Raw genomic sequence first — 20,870 nt, 5'->3', positions numbered from 1 at the left:
TCCTGAAACTGCATCAGTGAATATGATGTCTGGATCATCTGTGGTATCAAAAGCATCATCCGTTGCTATTGCTGAACCCTCTCGGCAAACAACAGCTGAGATGGCAGCAGTGAGTGCAGCTGGGGCAGTCAGATCTACAGCTGCGGGAACAATCGTCTTGTCTGAGACTATAGAGAAAGTTACGATTTTACTTGGAACGAAAAAGGCAGAAAGACAGGAAACAGCAGAAACAACTCCAGGTGAAACAGTCACCACATATAAACAAACAAAAGAACATGCCAGTGTGGAAACACTGACAAATACAGCTCAAAAACCACCTGAACCTGAGAGCATAAGTGATAGTGATATCATACAAACATATGAAAGAGAAACAGGTGTGACAATATTTGAGAAACCATCAGAAAAAAACACCATACCAAAACTAGGATCAGAGACAACCAGATTTGCTCCAACTATAACAGCTACAGCTAATATCAGGAGTGCAACTCCAATACCTGAACCAGTGACAGACAGAGGAACACATTTCACTAACAACAAACTGAAAACGTCAAAAATCACCCCGGAAAATAAAGCAACAACAAAAACTAGACCAGACATTACATTTAGGAAAGCAGCGGTTATGACTGAAACAAAAGTAGATTTAACTGAAGGACAACCAGGACCAAGCACCATCATAAAAAGACAAAAAACAGCAGGAACGGAGTCATCTAAAGTTGAAACAAGCGAAAAAAACACAGTTAGACCACAAAAATCTTTTCAAGCTATACAAACGTCAAATGGTCCAACAATAAATGAGGCTAGTGGCATAAATCTTATAACTATGATTCAAACTGGCACTAGAAAACAAGACAAAAGAGTGGGGAAACAATTAAGTACAGCTGGTACGGGCGTAGTAACAATAAAATCAAATGTATTAACAACAATAAAATCCACCGTGAATGATTTAAACGCTATTTCACCAAAGAGACGGACTGCTAAAGTGATCGACAAGTTGACAACTCAGTCACACAAGTCTGTATCACCTTGTACAGGCAAATGTCAAACCAAATCTACTACTAAGAACAATAGAGACAGACGAGGCCAGGCAATGAAGCCCCTGTCCTATGATAAAACCTTTTACTCTGCTATCACTATGGGTAGCATCCTGGTTATATGTGGCCTTCTAGCACTTATTGTGTTTATAAAGGATTTTACTGGGCACAAATAATGTACTCAAATGCTGGTTAATTGTTTCATGAATTAATAAAATTGTGTACTTGTTTCAAAATGTTAATAAGCAACTAACTAAATAACTAATTCATTAAGATGAATTCAGATCATGACTGTTTTTTTTTTCCAGTAAAAGATGAAAATATTAATTTTTGGCTGAACTGTCCCTTTAAAGATAGTGATACTGTAGAAAAAGATAAAAATCGTATGACTTTGTGTTTGCTTTTAAGAATTTGCTTGTAATAAGCATGTTTTCTACAACTTTAAATTTGACCACACTCAATAAACAGCTCAAAAATATAACCCCAATAAACCTGAACACTGATCAATATGATTTGATAGATCCTGTACATCTATCTATCATTAAAATGTGTCTCATTCAAAACAAGAATTAAGAAAATTGCTAAGCTACCCGTTGTGCACAGAATCCACCCTACGAAGTCGCTCCTCCCCCGGGGAGTCCACTGATTGGCGGGATTCCCTGTAACAGACTGGTCAGAGACCGTGATCGGTCACCTGTGTTAGAGGCTGGCTGTGAGCTGAACTAATGATGGTTCTTGACCACGCCAATATTCATGACACACAGCAGGTGGCGTAATTATTTGAAAAGTAAACCCATATTGTAATGAAAATCCCTAAGTACAACGGATAACAACAGATTTTGACCATAATAGTAAGGGATTAGAATAGTTCAGTGGCCCCTTCACATATATATAACTCATATAGCCTCGTTGGCGCAGTAGGCAGCGCGTCAGTCTCATAATCTGAAGGTCGTGAGTTCGAGCCTCACACGGGGCAGAAGATTTTGATCATGTCACGACGAGTACACACTCACACATATACCTACCAGTGAAGACGCTCTTTGGTTGGCTGTGTCAGATAAATAGGGTGGTTGCACATGAAATAAACTCACATAGTTCCGAGTGTACTACACAGAGAACTTCATCTAGCTTCATATATGGTTTATATGACATGAAATATAACGTTTTGAATGTAAGCGTTTTATAAGGAAATGTGAAAGGATGTGTTTATGAATGTGTTTCAGAAAGAGCGCACACATATTTGCGCTGTTCTACTGCCCCCTAGTGCCAGAAACAAAACAAAACAAACAAACAAAAGATTGTTACTGTGTTTGCCACTAGGTGGAGGTAGAACACCACAGCACAGACTGACAAAAGTATTAGCATGACCGTCCTATACTGACTCACTAAGAAATGCAGTGTGGAAAAAAAAATGTATGAAGCGGTTGACATGATTAAGAGTAGACCTAACAGACAGATTTTGTGTTCAGCTAGAGATAATGTCTGTAGAAAAACAACCAAGCTGACAAATAAGGTTTCCCTCTTTGTGAAGCTGCTGCTTAGATTGAATCTGTGTGCTATTTATATAGTACAATTGCCACCAGTTTTCTACACCAAACCACCCTGCTACAGCCCAATCATAATTAATGAAATAAAAAGGCAAAATACACTGAGAAAATCACAGTCAGCTGCACTCAGCATTGAGAGTTTGACGTCTTTTTATTCTCGTTTATTCATTTATCTTCATTTCTTTGGTAAACGCACTTGTGTAGTAATTAGGTCTATTTTTTTCTGTGAAAAATAACCTCACAGTTCTGTCTCATCAAGAAAGCAAAAAATATTAAAGAAACTTAATTTTTTCATTGTGTTTCAGAAGAACATTTTTTGCACAATTTAAATGGTTTAGAAAACCAAATCACCACTGCCTTCTGTCAATGACTAACTTCATATAAAAACAATAATGTGCTCAGTGCAACCAAAGAAAGATGACAATGGTTGCTTGATCAAACAAAGAAAACAATGTACAAAGCAAATTAATAGAAAAAAAACTATCAATGGTGAACAATAAACAGACATCAGTACAAACAAAGGAATATCACACAAATCAAATGATCGTTGATATCAAACTATCTGAAAGAGGTCAGAAACAATAAGAAAAAACACTTTAAATTCTTGCAAACTTAAATCAAAAAAAAAAAAGAAAAAATTAAGTAATACAGAAAAAGCACAATATTTAACAAAATGGTGAGCTATGATAAAACGTGCCAAGCAGCAACATAATTACAAAAAAATGAATCCATTTAAGTTAAAAGATACATTGCATCCAATGACAATCCCTCATCCAACAACAAACACATTGTCAAATGGGTGCAAACAGATATGAATGAAAGCAGGCTATACAATAAAAGCAACACAAAGAACTTAATGATTAATTCCCAACATAAAATGATTAAAAGGAAATGAGAATTTGAAACATGAAATGCTTTTTTTTGTGTGTTTATAGGTAAATGTTCATAATTGTAGATATACTAGATTTGATGATGTGTATTAGTGGTGGCATATGAATATTTCTGTATGTACATGAGAGAGAGTGTGGCCTGTAGAAATGTTCAACTGTGAGCATCAGCCGTAGTGCTGTTATTGAGCCCTGGCACGTATACACACGTTTGGTCGGCGTGCCGCTACAAATCCGACTTTACAGTGACATTTGAATGAACCAAAGGTGTTGATACAGCGTGCATTCTTGCAGGGGCTCTGTCCGGTCCCTCGGCCCGCACACTCATCAATATCTAAAGGGAGAAAGAGAGAAGGAGCATCAAAATATGGCTGTCCGTACACTTAAGGAACATGACTTCAGTTTCAGGAAATATGATTAAGTGTGGGTTTGTTTGATGATCTGCATTCACACTCACCTATACAGCGTGTTCGTGAGTGGTCCAGTATAAATCCAGTATTGCAGTCACACATCGTACCCAGATAGGAGCGCACGCACCGTCCATTAGCACAGCTACACTCGTCTGAGTCTTCCTCTGAACTGTCTCGCTCTGAACATGATAGAGTCATGTAAAACTGAGCCATTTTTAAGACTTACTATTTAGCTCAAGGTGAATGACACTGGCAAGCTCACCTGGGTTGTAACTGGAGAAAGTTGCCAGGAAGTCCCCCTCTCCATCAGATTCAGTCTCCAAATGCATCTCACACAATCTGTTAAAAAGCACTGCACACACACACACCAAAACAAAAAATAACCTTTGATATTTCATTTCATCTAAGTACATCACACTTTCATACATTTCTACCTGCCTTGCTAATTACCAAACATACATTTATGGATGTAGCCTGCTAAATGGAAATATTAAACCTGAATACATGCAAATGTAAAAAAGAAAATTCAACACTGACAAACGTTTCTACTGATTATTACATTCACGCAAACGTTTAAGTACGTACGCTTTTTTTAAAGAATTTAATACTTTTATTCAGCAAGGGTGCATAAAATTGACCAAAAGTACCTGTAAAGACTTTGTATTTCAAATAAATGCTGTCTGTTTACTTTCTATTCATCAAAGAAGCTTAAAGAAAAACAGAATGTATCAGTTTCCACAAAATATGAACTGTTCTCAAATTGAAAATAATAAGAAATGTTTGTTGAGCAGCAAACCAGCATGTTAGAATATTTCCTGAATGATAAATCACATTTTAAATTGTAAGAATATTTGACAATATTACTGTTTTCAAATAAATCAAATAAATGCAGCCTTCTAAGCAGAGCCTTTTTGCAATACCCTTAAATGCAGCCCTTTTACCTGAATTTCTATTAGGACAGGTCCGGCACTCTGGGCCCCAGCCTCGACCGTAGTGACAGCAGCATTCAGAGTACGTCACGGTGAGATCATTTTGCGGCATAGTGCACATATGATCCTCATCAACCTCCTCGAAACATATGTCCTTATGTGCTGCAGTGCGGTCTGAGAAAGACAGAGAAAAGGAGATGATGGAGGACATGAAAAAATCAACAAAATACCAAAAGGTTCACAGAAGAAGAAAGAAATGGAAAAGTAGGTGGCAACTCAAAAAACGAAGGCAACTCCAAGGCTAACACTGCTAAAACATCTTTAATGGTCCATGCTCAGCAGTCTTGTGGTGAAACGAGGCTCAAAGCAATAACTTGTAGAGTGCCAAGCCACATGAAAGCCAATCAAGAAAAAAAAAAAAAAAAAACAATCCACCAATCACTGCAGTTTGCATGCTGATACCCACCATCATAGACGCATTGCTTGAGGGCTGCACTGAAGGTGTGTGGCTGCTTGCAAATGCAGTGAAAGGAGCCGGGAGTGTTAACACATCTCCCGTTCCTACAGTAGGAGGGATCCTCACACTCATTCACATCTGAAAGGTGCACCACAGACACACCCGTTACTAAAGAGATATACAGAGAGAAGGACAGATAGAGAGAAAAAAGCAGGAGCGAGGAAGACAAGGAGAGAGGCATCAGAAGCACACATTCTTGGGTGAGAACTTCAGTAAATGCCTGGAGTATTTCATCTTTAGTTTTCCAGGAAGAGCAGCTGAATTACAAACGAATACCACAACACATTTAACATTCCTAAGAACCCATGCCATTTTTATGCCATGACTGTGATGTTCCCATAAAACTATACTCACCCGCCTGCTCCTCAGGTGTGACACAGCTGTTACGGTCAGTTGCCAGAATCCAGGGAGGAGTGCAGATGCAATAATAGGAATCTTGGGTGTTTACACAGTGGCCATTTTTGCAATTAGCAGGGTCCTGACATTCATCCACACCTGAAGCAAAAAATGTACATCATGTACATCATCATAACGTTACGTTAGGGTGGGAAATTAACACTCCCCACGAGGATACACAATAATTTGTATTACATTTATATTTCATTTTGTAAATAAATAAAAAATACATTGCCTATTGGCTACCGTTCAAAGGTAATTTAAAAGGCATTTAATAAAAAAAAACATTTTATAAAAAAAACCCACCAGTGAAATATAAGTATAATTTAAAATAACTGTTTTTATTTTAATATATTTTAAAATGTAATTTTTTCCATTTCTGCCATTACTCCAGTCTTCAGTGTCACATGATCCTTCAGAAATGACTCTAATATGCTTATTTGATTTTCAAGAGACATTTCTTCATATTATGTACACATTTGTGCTGTTGAACATTTTTGTGGAAACTGATTCTTTTTAATTTATTTCAGTAAATAAACTCAAATTGTGAAACGTGTGTATTAAATAAATTCAGTGCACACAGACTGAAGTAGTTTAAGTCTTTGGTCCTTTTAATTGTTATGATTTTGGCTCACATTTAACAAAAACCCACCAATTTACGATCTCAACAAATTAGAATATGGTGACATGCCAATCAGCTAATCAACTCAAAACACCTGCAAAGGTTTCCTGAGCCTTCAAAATTGTCTCTCAGGCTACGTCTACATTAATCTGGATACATTTGAAAACAGCGTTTTCGTTTTAAAATGCTCTCTGTCCACACTAGCGTTTTCAAGAACGCTATGAACATTCATTGCCAAAGAAGCTGGCTGTTCACAGAGTGCTGTATCCAAGCACGTTAACAGAAAGTTGAGTGGAAGGGAAAAGTGTGGAAGAAAAAGATGCACAACCAACCGAGAGAACCGCAGCCTTATGAGGATTGTCAAGCAAAATCGATTCAAGAATGAGGAAGGAATGGACTGAGGCTGGGGTCGAGGCATTCAGAGCCACCACACACAGACGTGTCAAGGAATTTGGCTACAGTTGTCATATTCCTCATGTTAAGCCACTCCTAAACCACAGACAACATCAGAGGTGTCTTACCTGGGCTAAGGAGAAGAAGAACTGGACTGTTGCCCATTGGTCCAAAGTCCTCTTTTCAGATGAGAGCAAGTTTTGTATTTCATTTGGAAACCAAGGTCCTAGAGTCTGGAGGAAGGGTGGAGAAGCACATAGCCCAAGCTGCTTGAAGTCCAGTGTTAAGTTTCCACAGTCTGTGATGATTTGGGGTGCAATGTCATCTGCTGGTGTTGGTCCATTGTGTTTTTTGAAAACCAAAGTCACTGCACCCGTTTACCAAGAAATTGTGGAGCACCTCACGCTTCCTTCTGCTGACCAGCTTTTTGAAGATGCTGATTTCATTTTCCAGCAGGATTTGGCACCTGCCCACACTGCCTAAAGCACCAAAAGTTGGTTAAATGACCATGGTGTCGGTGTGCTTGACTGGCCAGCAAACTCACCAGACCTAAACCCCACAGAGAATCTATGGGCTATTTTCAAGAGGAAAATGAGAAACAAGAGACCAAAAAATGCAGATGAGCTGAAGGCCACTGTCAAAGAAAAATGAGCTTTCATACCACCTCAGCAGTGCCACAAACTGATCACCTCCATGCCACACCGAATTGAGGCAGTAATTAAAGCAAAAGAAGCCCCTAACAAGTATTGAGTACATGTACAGTAAATGAACATACTTTCCAGAAGGCCAACAATTCACTAAAAAAATTTTTTTTTATTGGACTTATAAACTAATTTGTTGAGATCCTGAATTGGTGGGTTTTTGTTAAATGTGAGCCAAAATCATCACAATTAAAAGAACCAAAGACTTAAACTACTTCAGTCTGTTTGCGCTGAATGTATTTAATACATGAGTTTCACAATTTCACAATTTGAGTTGAATTACTGAAATAAATGAACTTTTCCATGACATTCTAATTTATTGAAATTCACCTGTGTGTATATATTTATACACACATACACACACACATACACACACACACATACATATATATATATATATATATATATACACCATATATACCATATATATATACACCATATATAAAATGGTAAGTTTACCTTGTTATTTATGTGTGAGTTTCTTATTAGTTTTTTTAGGCTGATATGTCAAAATTGCACTACTGTTGTAAATGTTTTATTGACTTTAAATAAAAAAGGTTGTTAATCTTTGTTTTATCAGTCAAAACATTTAGGCTTTTTTTATCCAGTGACAGCTGGATGCCTTTGTCCATATAAGTAAAGTTATTACTTCTATGAGTCCGTTTTGGACTTTCTGCAAAAGAGTGCCCTCTGGGGTCTGGTATGAACGAAACATGCATAACATCTCACTGGTCTGAGCAGGGCGCGAACTCGTGTCGCTATCCCTCTTCTAGGAACTATACCACAACTAACAGGCGCTGGCCTCAGCGTGTCAGTCTCATAATCTGAAGGTTGTGAGTTTGAGTCTCACATGGGGTAGAAGCTTTTTAATAAGTGGCTTTACTACCAAGTGTGACACACTTGATTAGAAACACATACCTATAACTGTGGGAAAGACACACTTCTTCTGTAAGGCATCAGGGACCCAGGGTGGGTTGCAGGTGCAGTAAAACGAGCCACGAGTGTTCAAACAATGTCCATTAGTACACAGGGACTCGTCATGACATTCATCCACATCTACAAGGCGAGAGAGAGAGAGAATACTGTTAAGAAATTTTACAATGCATTTGAGTTTGATAAATATAAAAGATGTAAGGATTACTGATGTGTTGGTCTGTCCAATAGAGGTGCTGGATCTGAGTGTTTCTACTGCTCCCTACTGGCTGACACACAAAAAAAATCCTTCTTTCTGCCACTAGCTGGCAGTACAGCAGCACAGAAAAACTTTGATTAGCAACATCAGTATCACACTGGTTTTATGAAAATTGCTTTTATTCTTATTTTTGGTGTGTTTTAAAAATTCTAAACTATGTAGCCCATTACAAAGCATGACAAAAATAACTACACATAAGATTTACAATTATTATTTAATAAATTACCAAAAATTAATTCCTTTATTGTATTTGTAAACTAATCATGGACTTGTACAAAATATTGTGTCTGTACAGACTACTGTTCCAAAGTTTGGGGCTGGTAATATTTTTTAAACAAATCTCTCCTGTACACTAAGGCAGCATTTATAAAAATAAAACAGTAATATTGTGAAATATTATTACAATTTAAATAACTTGTTTCAAATAACTCTTTTATACTTGAATATTCCAAAGCTGAATTTTCAGCATCATTCCTCCAATCTTCAGTGTCACATAATCTTTCGGAAATCATTCTAATTTGTTTATTTAGTGCTCAAGAAACATTTCTCATTCTTAACAATGTTGAAAACAGTTATGCTGCTTAATATTTTTTAAAATCATGATCCATGTCTTTTAGGATTTTCTTCAATTCTTTTTTTTATTAAAGTTAAAACACAATGTAATAATGAAAAGGTCTGTACTGTCAATTCTTTTTTAAAAAACAAAACAAAACAAAAACTTTTAGACAGTAGAGTATATGTCCATGTAAGTGTCTATATGGACAGTAAAATGTGTGTATTTTTGTGTGATTTTACCAATACATTCCAGTAGATTGCTGTCATAGTAAAATCCCTGTTGGCAGTAGCATTCAAAGCCAGGCTGTGTGTTCATACAGCGTCCCTCCTTACAGATCTCATTAGAGAACAATACACACTCATCAATATCTACAAAGAGAGCGTGAAAGAGAGGATTTAATTATTATGTGAGGGAGAGTGTGTTTGTGTGTGTGAAAACACATATGCATGGACATATACCTCTGCGCATAGACAATCCATATTCTATCGGTCCCTCGTCATGGTAAAATCCTCTGCCAACTGGACACAGAGAGAGATACTCCACTGGAAAATAACAGACAACATCAATCAAACACTGATGGACCAATTTACCTTTTATCCATTAATAAATACATGTATCCATCTGTAATCTAACCTGAGTGGTAGACGGGACAAGGGTAGATCTCACAGTGATCTCCCCATCCCACACCGATCGAGCAGCAGCACTCCTGCTTAGTCACGTTGGTTGCCAGGACGCTATCACAGAAGACGGTGTCATCTAGATTTAGGTAGCACTCCTTCTTATCTCCAACTATCTCAATCTCTGTGTAGAAAAACAGAAACAAATAAAATGAACTTCGAAAAAAAAAAGAGAAAACAAATTCATGTGAACAAGCATACTTATTAACTAAACTAACTCTCACCTTCACAGCTGTGTTTATCTTCAGACAGTCTGTAACCATCGTTGCACACGCACACATATCCACCCTGTCTGTTTTCACACACACCGTGAGGCTGACACAGACTCCTTTCCTCAGCGCACTCATCTATATCTGAGAGAGAAAGTGTAAAAGCGTGAACAAGAAGACCAAGACCAAGATGAGGAACTCGTTGATGTAAAAGTGTAAAATCCCATACCCTGGCACCGGCGCCCACTGAAGAGCGCGTATCCTTTCTGGCACTCACAGCGGTAAGAGCCCATCGTATTGATACAGCGTCCTCGCTGACAGTTGGAAGCACGTTCACACTCATTAATATCTAAAGAGATCAAAAACATTCTTACTGATTCACATAGTGAGTGTTAGTGAATCGTTTCAGCTGTATAAGAAGGGTTACAAAAGATATACTCTATCCTTCAAAAGGTTTTGTATGTTCTCCAACAAAATCAATCAGATTATTGAGCGAGGATGTATTAAATTGATCAAAAGTGACGAAGACATTTATAAATGTTAAAAAAGATATCTATGAATAAATAAATGCAGTGGCTTTGAACTTTCATCAAAGAATCCTGAAAAATATGTTTCCACAAAATGTTTTAACAGCGCAACTCTTTTTCAACATTGATAATAATATATTATTATTTTTAATTTTAAAAAATAATAATAATTAAAGCACCAAAATCAGCATTTCAGAATTATTTCTGAAGAATCATATGACACTTAAAACTGGAGTAATGGCTGCTAAAAATTTAGCTTTTCCATTATAGGAATAAATTGTATTTTAAAATTAACTTTATTGCATATTTTAGACTAAATAATTGCTTAACTATAAAGAAGGATATTTCTGGTCCTGAATGCTGATTGGTCAGTACTGTGTTCCGGCCATGCTAAAGACTGGAATACACTATACAGTACAACTTTTAAAAGCTAGAGAGATTTTAAAACACTAGACATCATACAATGTCTGACTTTGTAAATGGTAACAGAGAAAAACTGGGCATTCTAAACTAAATGGATCACACCACCAGATCACAGACTTTCAGACTTTCAAGTCGCTCTGAACACAACAAACTCATGTGAAAACACATGAATGACAAATGAAAACAATATGTCTTCTACAATCAGCTCAAAATATCAAACATGCTTCATATCCTCCAACTGGATGGAATCATACACTACGTGGTTTTCTTGGGGAAGTTGACTCCTAACCCTAAGGTTGTGGGTTCAGTCTCGGGCCGGCAATACCACGACTGAGGTGCCCTTGAGCAAGGCACCGAACCCCCAACTGCTCTCCGGGCGCCGCAGCATAAACGGCTGCCCACTGCTCCGGGTGTGTGTTCACAGTGTGTGTGTGTTCACTGCTGTGTGTGTGCACTTTGGATGGGTTAGATGCAGAGCACAAATTCTGAGTATGGGTCACCACACTTGGCTGTATGTCACGTCACTTTCACTTTTTTCTGTGTGTAGTGTATAACAGTAAACAATTCGTACTGTAGTATACAGATATTTCAGTTTTATGTGCAGTATTGTGCTTATGAGACTTGCAGCGTTGGATTAGTAATTACTAGCTGACCTTCACAGTGGCTTCCCTCTTGTGTAGGCTGGTAACCAGGGTAACACTGGCAGCGGAATGATCCCTCCGTGTTAACGCAGTGACCATTAGCACACAGACGGTTATCCTGACACTCATTGATGTCTGTGGAGAGACAAACAGATACATAGCCTTCAAGAACACATACACACGCTTAATTGTGTTTATGTAAAGGTTGAAAATTATTTTTGCACAGTATATTTATTCTCTTTAGAAAGAACTTATGCAGGAAGTTTTCTATTTAGCAGTATGTTGTTTAGTTTTGTTGGCTGTGTGCCACTGACCTCTGCAGCCTTTGCTGTCAGCCTCAGGCAGGAACCCTTCATTACACAAACATCGATAAGATCCTATCAAGTTCTCACAACGGCCGTTCAGACACACACCACGCTTCTGACACTCATTGACATCTGATAGAGAGAGAGACAGACATCTCTTGTAAGATTATGCAACTGTCAACTTTATTTGTCAAAAACACCCCACATTCATAACCTTTCCTACAGTCTGCATAAACATGTCTAGTGGATGACTGCGCTGCACAACACAACACACAAAAATCCCCCACTGTGCTTCTCATCTGGTGTGTAAAAATCAGTTTGTATGTCTGTTAATGTTTTTTAAAGAAGTCTTTTTATAAAAAGACAAAAAATCTTTTCTATTTTAATATATTAAAACATAATTAATACAAATATAAAAAAAATACTATATTTTTAAAAAATTATAAATCATTACAATAAAAACAGAAATACATAGAAAAACTCTTTTCTATTTTAATATAGTTTAAAATCTAATTTATTCCTGTAATGGCAAAGCACAGTTTTCAGTGTCACAAATCCTTCAGAAATCATTATGATGAAAACTGTGATACATTTTCTTCCAAGATACCTTAATTAATAGAAAGAACAGCGTTTATTTGAAATAGAAATTTTATTTAACATTATAAATGTCTTTACTGTCATTTTGATCCATTTATTGTGCCCTTGCTGAAAAAAATACAAAATAAATAATTTGTAAAAAATAAAAAAATAAAAAAATAAAAAATACCGAATAGTAGTGTACATGTTTTTTTTAATGACCACTATCTAGAGAGCAGCATGTCCAACAGATAAATATAATCATACAAGTTAATGACAGCAAATGGCATGCAAAAAAAAGGGAATGAAAAGAGTGTCAATTTGGTTTAGTCATGAAATGTCTGGAAGTCTGTGCAAGGAGCTGATGGTAGTCGAAATGGCCTTAGCCATATATTTCTAAGAATGTGAGCTAAACTGCTTGTGAGTGGTTAGTGTGTGTGTGTGCAAGTATTCAGACCGTAACACACTCCTCCCTGTGCTTGGTATCCAGGTTGACAGGGTATACACTCATAGGATCCAACAGTATTCTCACACTGTTCATTAGGACAGACACTCGGGTCCGAACATTCGTATATATCTGCATTTGAGAGACAGCAACAGTATAGACGATGAGACTCTCAAAAACATTCACCGACATTTACAGACTGCTTATAAAAAACAGAATTATCCATATTTGATGGACAGGAACTGTTTATAGGTGTCTACAATTAACATTAAGTGTACTGTGTTTTTAAACAGTATTGTGGGTGTCCTCACCTTCACAGAGAGGCTGTCTGCGGGATTTGCTCCGGAAGCCCGGCAGACACTCACACTTATAGGAGCCAGGCAAGTTAGTGCAATGCCCTCCAACTCCACAGATATCAGGCTTAGAGCACTCGTTTATATCTGAAAACATGCATGAAAACAAGTGTTGGCCATCTGTATTGATATGCCCATGCGTATAGTAGCTGTCCACTGCCTTTGAATAGACAATGCTAGTCACTCACCAATACATCTACGTTTCCCATGATGCACCACAAGTTTGTAGCCAGGGTGACAGTTGCATCTGTAGGAACCCACGGTGTTAAAGCAGGTGCCTCTACCACATGGCTCCAAGTCACATTCATTTTCATCTACAGAAAGAATGAGAACATTGTATATATTTTATAGAATTCTTTATTGTGTAATATAATAATTTTTATATATGAAGAGTTCAGATGTAAAAGCCTCTAAGTGCCGTCAGAAATGTTCTTTTAAAATTAGCATTTTTATCAGGCTCCTATGTTTAGGTTCAGTAATTTTACTTTAATGCCAATGTATAGGTTCTTTTCTATGGCATTAAAGTGAAATAACTAAACATAAATATAGGAGCGTGATAAAAATGGTAATTTTAGAAGAAAATTTCAGATGGCACTTAGAGGCTTTTGCATCTATTAAATATTACACGACCATTCAATTACCATACCGTTCTATTTCAAATAATAGCTGTTATTTTGATCTTTCTTTTGATGAAAGAATCCTGAAACTGTTTGTTGATAATATATAAACACCAAATCCACATTTCTGAATGATTTCTGAATGATCGTGTGACACTTAAGACTGAAGTAAAGGCTGCTGAAACGTCAGCTGTGCCATCACAGGAATAAATTACATTTTAAAATCTATTCAAATAGAAAACAGTTATTTTAAACTTTAGATATATTTTACAATATAACTTTTACTGTAATAAATGCAAAATTTGCTGAGCATAAGAGACTTCTTTCAAAAACAATCAAAAATCTTACCAACCCCAAACTTTTGATTAGTAGTGAATAATATATTTATGCACTGCAAGTACAGTTAGTTATTTCAGAATACATGCATCTGTGAATTCAATGTTTGTACAGTATGTGTGTAGTTACATGTATTGCATGTATGTACTCACCCACACAACTCTTTCCTTGTGCATGTGGTTGATATCCAGGGTAACAGTGGCACACGTAACCATTCTGTGTGTTCACACACTCTCCATGACCACATATATTCCTGTTCAGCTTGCAGTCATCCATTGCTGTGATACCCAAACCCCAAACATAATCATAATTGTGGAAAAAAAAACATTTTATAACATTTAATAACACTTTTCTCATTAAATAACCAAAGGAGAACTTTGCATAGACCAATACTGCAGAGTTAACTGACAAGCTGTCACGGGACTCACGTGAGATCTGCGTCTGTGCCAATTCATGTGAATCACTCTCTGGAGGCACATGGACTATGGGAGGAGTTGTTGGCCTGGCCACAATGACTGAAGAGATGGAAGCAAAAATGGAGAGGTAGGTAAGAAAAAGACACATTTTGAAAATAAATAAATACTTAAAAGATTGTGAGTAAATGAAAAAGGAGACTCAAAAAGAAATGCAGATAATTAATGTTATGGACACAACATTTAGCATTTTGTGGTGATATTTGCACTCCCATTTTAGCTATGGAGAAAGACACAGAACTACACTTTCTAAAGTGTACCTGGGTGGCGAGGCGCGTGAGTGCTGATTGGTGACAGCGGCATGGGCGTGGTTGTCTGAACTGGGACTTCCTGTTGACATGAGAGCAAAATCAATTAAGTGAACAGTCTACAGCTGATCTTCCTTAATTCTATTTATTAAAACTGTGACAGATTTCTGTCAAAGATGACTTTTGATCTCTGTTCTTCTCTCCATTGATATTTCAGACATAAAACCAGAATCTTACCGGCGGCTTGACCTCTGAAACACAAACACAAAGATACAATGAACAATCAGTCAATAGAAAACATAGCAATCATGCTTAAATATTTTTTTTTTTATCTCAGAATTGATTCAAATATCTGTACCAGTGTCAGGATTAATGTGTTCAATACTGGTCAGAAAGGGATGAATGGACAGAGTGCCATGATAGGTCAGGAAAGACATCCCCTTCCCCGCTGGACAGATCTTATTAAAGGAAGCTAGAGAGACAGAATGAGAAAGAAGGAAGCATTAGAGAGAGAAAAGCCGAAGATTAATTAGACAAAGATTCAAAAACTTCTCTAAAGACACAGAAAAATGTTCACAACAGAATGGGAAAAATTCAGAATTGAAGAATTGACACTGAATTTGAATTCAATTGGCACAAAGGAATATGAATCTGAATGACAAGAGGAGGAATTTACTTGATTAAAATAATAAGAAATTCAACACAAGTAATGAATTCTGGGAAATTAAGTGTACTTCCACCCTGATCCACAAATATTAATACAAAATGTCTATAGGTAACATTTCAAACATCTCTTAAATATTTAAACATCAAAGTTTAAACCATTTTCCAAAACGTCCAAACAAGGCTTTTTAAAAATACTTTTCTATTTTAAAATGACAGTTTAAAAAAAAAATATTTCAAATTCAAGAACTGAATTAGAAATTAAAAGACATTCTCTAATCAATTTTGAATGGTGCACATCCCCACTCAGAAGGCACACTCACCTGTCCCATCCTGTGGGCACCTCTCGCAGTTGCTTCCCCATGCTTTACCCACAGTGCAACAGCATATCTCCTGGGAAAGGCGTTTTGGAAGAGCATGCTCACATTTCCCTGCTTCTGTAACCATCCGATAACAGAGGCCCTGCTCGACGGTTGCTGTTGATGCTAAGAGGGTAAAAAGATCTTTATGATGGTTTGTAGAGCATACTGTATATTTGTGTTACATGTGAATTTGCACACATATTTATGTCTTACCAACACAGCGTGTCCTTTCTGCCAGTACATAACCAGGTTTGCAAGTGCAGCGGAAACTTCCCTGTGTGTTTAAACATTCTCCATTCTGACACAGCCCCTGCATCATACATTCATTTATGTCTAAGGCAGAGAAAGGAAAAAAATGCAAAAGAATCATTAGTATTTGTGATAAGTTCATGAAATATGTCCAAAGTAAATTGAGTTTTTTTTTTTTTTTTGGTCCTGTACAAGCCATGAGTAAAATGTACTAAAAAAAAAAAAGAGGAAATCGGGTCAGGATCAGGGTGAGTGTTCAGATTATGTTCATGGGTAAGATTCAAGATTGCCTAACATTGCCTACAATGGTAAAAAAAAAATATTGTTCAAAGAATTCAAATTCAATTAAATCAAGGTAAACCAGCAGAAAAATGTAATGTCAAAGAGAAAGCTCTCAAGTTTCTTCTTCTTGTCAAAGATAGTTTTGTAACTGATTTTCCAGCTGTCATTGTTAAGGCTGTTAAGTAACTATTGCAGTCAGAGATGGTGCTGATGGGTTTTCCATCATCTAAGAATTTCTGAACCTGAATAACTAACAATGAAAATAGTGATGCCAGAAATTGTTTCTTTTTCGATTTTAGTAAGTTCTTTCAATCGAGAATCAGGAGTAATATATATATATAATAATAGTAGTCTATTGTAGATTGGTACCTGCAGTTTATCCAGTGCTATACAGTAACTTTTCTATGAAAACATAACGGCAGGTTTTTACATCAAGTAGAAGATTTAGGCTCGATGTCAAAACATTACCAGAGTTTTCTGACTTATTTGTAATGGATGGCCAGTGATAATGGCCTCAGACTCATCTGAAAAGACTCAATATGGAAAGGCTACAACACAGACCTTTTCTTTCAGTGCTGATTAGTGTGTCCAAAACCTCAGCCAGGGTTTAATGTTCTCATGCATTCAGTCTGGCTGGTTTCTCTGGATAACACTGAATCTGAATAATATCTATTCTCATACTCAATGGGTATTTCCTTTTGTAACATTCAAACAAAAGCTTGTTTAGCAGATAACACCCAAAACAGTATGCAGTTTGTGAACTGCTGTTGTCTTCATCTTAAATTCTACATCTTGTGCAATTTGCTCTGATTGCATTGTTCACCTTTAATTTCTTCTGATTTCTCCTAAATCTGAGAAATGTTCTGCTTGCACTAAAACCTGACAGATGTTGCAGTATGACTTCATATGGCTCAGAATATCAAAACGGCTTGATTATTGAGACTGTTTAGGGTTTTCGCGGATAAAAAAAAAAAAGGAGTGAATGAATTTTATCATTGTAGGGTGGTTGTGTCCAAACATTGTTAAGACACATTTATATGCAAACACCATGTAAAAGTGAATTTTGCATCCAATGTCCCCTTTAAATACATCTGATTTATTTTATTGTTATAACAATTACTATGTTATTTTTATATAATACTAAGATAATAATTAGATCATGTGACTGAGTAGCTTCAAAATGTTATCTTGCATGACTTATAATTGAGGTTTCTGAATGGCTCAAATGGTAGTTATCATAAACTCCACTCACTACACATTAATGGACTACTTGCACTAAGCCTCGTGACGCACTTCTGTTTTTAGATAATACGGCTCAGTTATTTCTGGTTATGTATATTTTCAGTGTGCCATAATCATCTAGTTGACTTAAAATGAGAGTCCGCCGGATGCTTTCAAAATCTGGACATTTTCAGAAACAGGAGAAGAGATATTCTGATGCGTACAGAATTTTCCAAACTCAACGGAATGTGAAGTTTTAATCCAGTATAAGCCGATCTGAAAAAGCAGTGGCTGGTAAACACACGTGACAGTTTCACCAAAGGGTGTCAGTGCTCTAAACTAGAAATCACACCGCTGCAGTGGATGTGGGATCTGATGAATAAGCAGAATGAACCTTTATTTATCTGTATTTAATATGTTTAAAATATGCAACCTATGTAAATATGTCACCAATCTGTGTCAATTTTCATTCACAATCATTTCAATGTATGCAATGCCAAAATATGATATTCAAAGTAGCCCCACTGTCAATGGGTTACGGTTAAAAATAATTTAAATGTTTAACATTGTTAAATTTCTTTAAGGCAGTTACCACACATTCATTCAACCATTTTAAACACTGGAATAGGAGCACCAACGCACACAAGCAATAATGCTCTTACAAAACTTAGCCATGGTTTTACTACAAATAAAACCAAAAAATTGCAATTGTACCAAAATAAACCACAAATATACCCGGGTTTTGCTACACTAATCATAGTTTAACCATGGTGTTTTTAATATGGTTATACAAATGGTAAACTGAAAAAAAGGTTAATACACTTTAACCATGGTTATTTTTCGTAAGTGTGTTTATCAATCAAATTCATTTAAAACTGTAAATTCAACAGGTATAAAATATGATCAGTAAGAGAAAAATGTGAAGACAAGTGCTGGACCTCAGCAGGTTAGTGTGGAAATATATTTATTATTCAGAATGCGTATTTGGCAGAGAAATATATTCATAGGAACATTTCAGCAGGTTGAAGATAATTCATGTTAACGCAGAGAATATGACTAACTGTCATAGTCCACCCCTAAAACGTAGTATAAACTGCTTTCTCACAAGAAACGGTCTGGATGTATGTGCGCTAAACGCTGAACGGAAACTCTCGAGCCGTACAGAGTAGAACTTGTGCAAGTAGTCCATTTCATCCTCAATAATATTTTCATATTTAAACTGTCATATGTTTCAGAGATTTTTATTGTGGATGTGGAGAATTGTTCCCTGTCAGTATTATTTTATATATATATTTATGAAATAAATAGCACATAAAATATGTCTCCTGTATGTCTCAGTTAACAATCTCACATGCACATAAACCAGATAGAAATATAAACTATTCTCAAGAATAAAAAACCCCTGATTTCACTACCCACCAAATAGAAATAAAAACAACTTCTGGCTGCCCTTTTCTAAAAGTGATATTTCTTCTAAACGGCATGAGAAAAAAAATGTTTTGGCAGCTGTCTTGTTTGTGTTAATTTAATGCTTATGGATGTGTAACATATCTACAATTTGTAAAACCTATACAACATACACAATCCAGCATGTACACACACATTACCTTGGCAGTGAGTGCTGTTCAGTCTCTTGTATCCCTGAGGGCACGTGGAGCCAAAGTCCTCCACTATAGTCTGGTGTTTCCCAGCATCTGAATGAGAGAAATTCAGACAAATTATTAATCATTTCTACTACCAAAGCATCTGTACTAGGTTAGCTGCTTTGATTGTTTGATTAAGCCTGATCATGAAACTAAGAAACATCAAACCAATGAAAAGAATGTAAAACAAAGCTTAATATGAAAGTGGTGGAAGATGTTGAGAAAACTAATGAAGGAAGTGTCTGTGAGGGGATTCAAGTCAGAGAGAAACTGGTAGCATGGTGTGTTGTGTGATGAGCTTCACTTCTGTGTGTGTGAGAAAGAGAGAAAAGGGCCGCAGTGGGAACATTTCTCTGAAGCTGATATTTTCTCTTCTGTATAAGAACATGTGAGAACAGAGACAGAGTGGCTTTCCAGAAAGGCTTTTGCCAAAGCCAACATTTTTTTTTCTATCCTTTTTTCCAGCCTTCACTTTTGTCTCCTTTTACTGCAAAGGGTGTGTCATTGGAAAATATGGTGATGTTGCTGAGGCACGAAGACACTCGCAGACATTCACACACACACTCGAACAAAAACACTAACACACATCTGCTCACACACAGAAGCGTTCACCAGGCCAGGATCACCGTCTGACTGAGCTCTGAGACATCAAATGGGTTACAGAGAGAAAATGGGAGTGGAAAAAAGTATTTTTCTTCTAGCCCAAAAGGAAACTTAACTCCAAGACTTCAATGACACATTCCCACTCATCAAGCTATGACAGGGTGAATTTATAAGGAAAAACAGACTTGAGTAGTGAGACTCTGGCATGAACTGTTCTTTTTTAAGAATTAGTAATGAGAAGGAGTTGTTTTTGGCTTGACACACACTTTGATCTTGGACAGAAACAGTAAAATGCAACTCCCTAAGAAAAGTTATATAATATAACAAAAATGATTTGAACTTACAAGGTAGTGATGGGCATTTGTAACATTTATTTTGGCCCCAGGAATTACCCACACTGCCACAGCAGTCTTCCTGATTGGTCAGACCAGGGAGAGGGTTACTACTACACTATAAAAAGAGAGAGCACGAATTAGAGTCTTTTATTTTTTTATATATTTTTTTTAATATATATAAGAAATTCATAGGCAAATCAGATATTCTGTATCATCTCATCTACTTGTGTCACTCACAGCCTGTTTTGGTGTGGTTTCCTGGAAGCACCTCCCCTTGGGTTTATGTGTCTGTGGAGGGAGGCGGGTCACTGTCTTGGCACTGTGAGGCTTGTTCTCTGATTGGTCGTGAGGATGGATGACAACTGAAGTGTCTGGCGTGTGAACAACACGGACATTGACCTGCACTGGAAAGATGAATGAATAGAGACCAAAAAGAAGGAAATACAGTTATTTTTATATAACTTTTTAATAATAATGAATGTATTTCAATAATGAATGTTT

General features: G+C 36.7%; 1 protein-coding gene and 1 non-coding gene across 7 annotated transcripts in view; one reads left to right on the top strand and one right to left on the bottom strand.

The window, feature by feature from the left end:
- The first annotated feature begins 1,934 nt into the window (after positions 1-1,934).
- Positions 1,935-2,007, top strand: trnam-cau. Its single transcript has one exon. It is a non-coding gene; the product is annotated as a tRNA-Met (tRNA).
- Positions 2,008-2,710: 703 nt separating this feature from the next.
- LOC109064494 (latent-transforming growth factor beta-binding protein 3-like) overlaps positions 2,711-20,870 on the bottom strand; it is a 32,131-nt gene continuing 13,971 nt past the window's right edge. The window contains exons 4-30 of one of the 6 annotated variants that reach the window (XM_019081533.2): positions 20,607-20,773; positions 20,379-20,484; positions 19,396-19,482; positions 16,250-16,369; positions 15,998-16,177; positions 15,370-15,483; positions 15,249-15,262; positions 15,024-15,093; positions 14,719-14,805; positions 14,443-14,568; positions 13,526-13,651; positions 13,296-13,424; positions 12,997-13,116; positions 11,973-12,095; positions 11,671-11,793; positions 10,297-10,416; positions 10,083-10,211; positions 9,815-9,982; positions 9,640-9,723; positions 9,421-9,549; positions 8,352-8,489; positions 5,676-5,816; positions 5,271-5,399; positions 4,817-4,978; positions 4,138-4,227; positions 3,923-4,054; positions 2,711-3,799 (exon numbers count right to left, since the gene is read on the bottom strand). In XM_019081533.2, the coding sequence (XP_018937078.2) occupies positions 3,648-3,799; positions 3,923-4,054; positions 4,138-4,227; positions 4,817-4,978; positions 5,271-5,399; positions 5,676-5,816; positions 8,352-8,489; positions 9,421-9,549; positions 9,640-9,723; positions 9,815-9,982; positions 10,083-10,211; positions 10,297-10,416; positions 11,671-11,793; positions 11,973-12,095; positions 12,997-13,116; positions 13,296-13,424; positions 13,526-13,651; positions 14,443-14,568; positions 14,719-14,805; positions 15,024-15,093; positions 15,249-15,262; positions 15,370-15,483; positions 15,998-16,177; positions 16,250-16,369; positions 19,396-19,482; positions 20,379-20,484; positions 20,607-20,773 (3,266 nt within the window). In that variant the 3' untranslated portion in view covers positions 2,711-3,647. Of the gene's footprint in view, positions 3,800-3,922; positions 4,055-4,137; positions 4,228-4,816; positions 4,979-5,270; positions 5,430-5,675; positions 5,817-8,351; positions 8,490-9,420; positions 9,550-9,639; positions 9,724-9,814; positions 9,983-10,082; positions 10,212-10,296; positions 10,417-11,670; positions 11,794-11,972; positions 12,096-12,996; positions 13,117-13,295; positions 13,425-13,525; positions 13,652-14,442; positions 14,569-14,718; positions 14,806-15,023; positions 15,094-15,248; positions 15,263-15,369; positions 15,484-15,997; positions 16,178-16,249; positions 16,370-19,395; positions 19,483-20,378; positions 20,485-20,606; positions 20,774-20,870 lie in introns of all 6 variants that reach the window. The other 5 variants (XM_042756455.1, XM_019081531.2, XM_019081532.2 and 2 more) reach the window with 5 other exon arrangements.

Source organism: Cyprinus carpio, chromosome A5 (genome assembly GCF_018340385.1).
Source record: "Cyprinus carpio isolate SPL01 chromosome A5, ASM1834038v1, whole genome shotgun sequence".
Lineage (NCBI taxonomy): Eukaryota > Metazoa > Chordata > Actinopteri > Cypriniformes > Cyprinidae > Cyprinus > Cyprinus carpio.
This window is presented reverse-complemented; position numbering and strand designations above follow the sequence as displayed.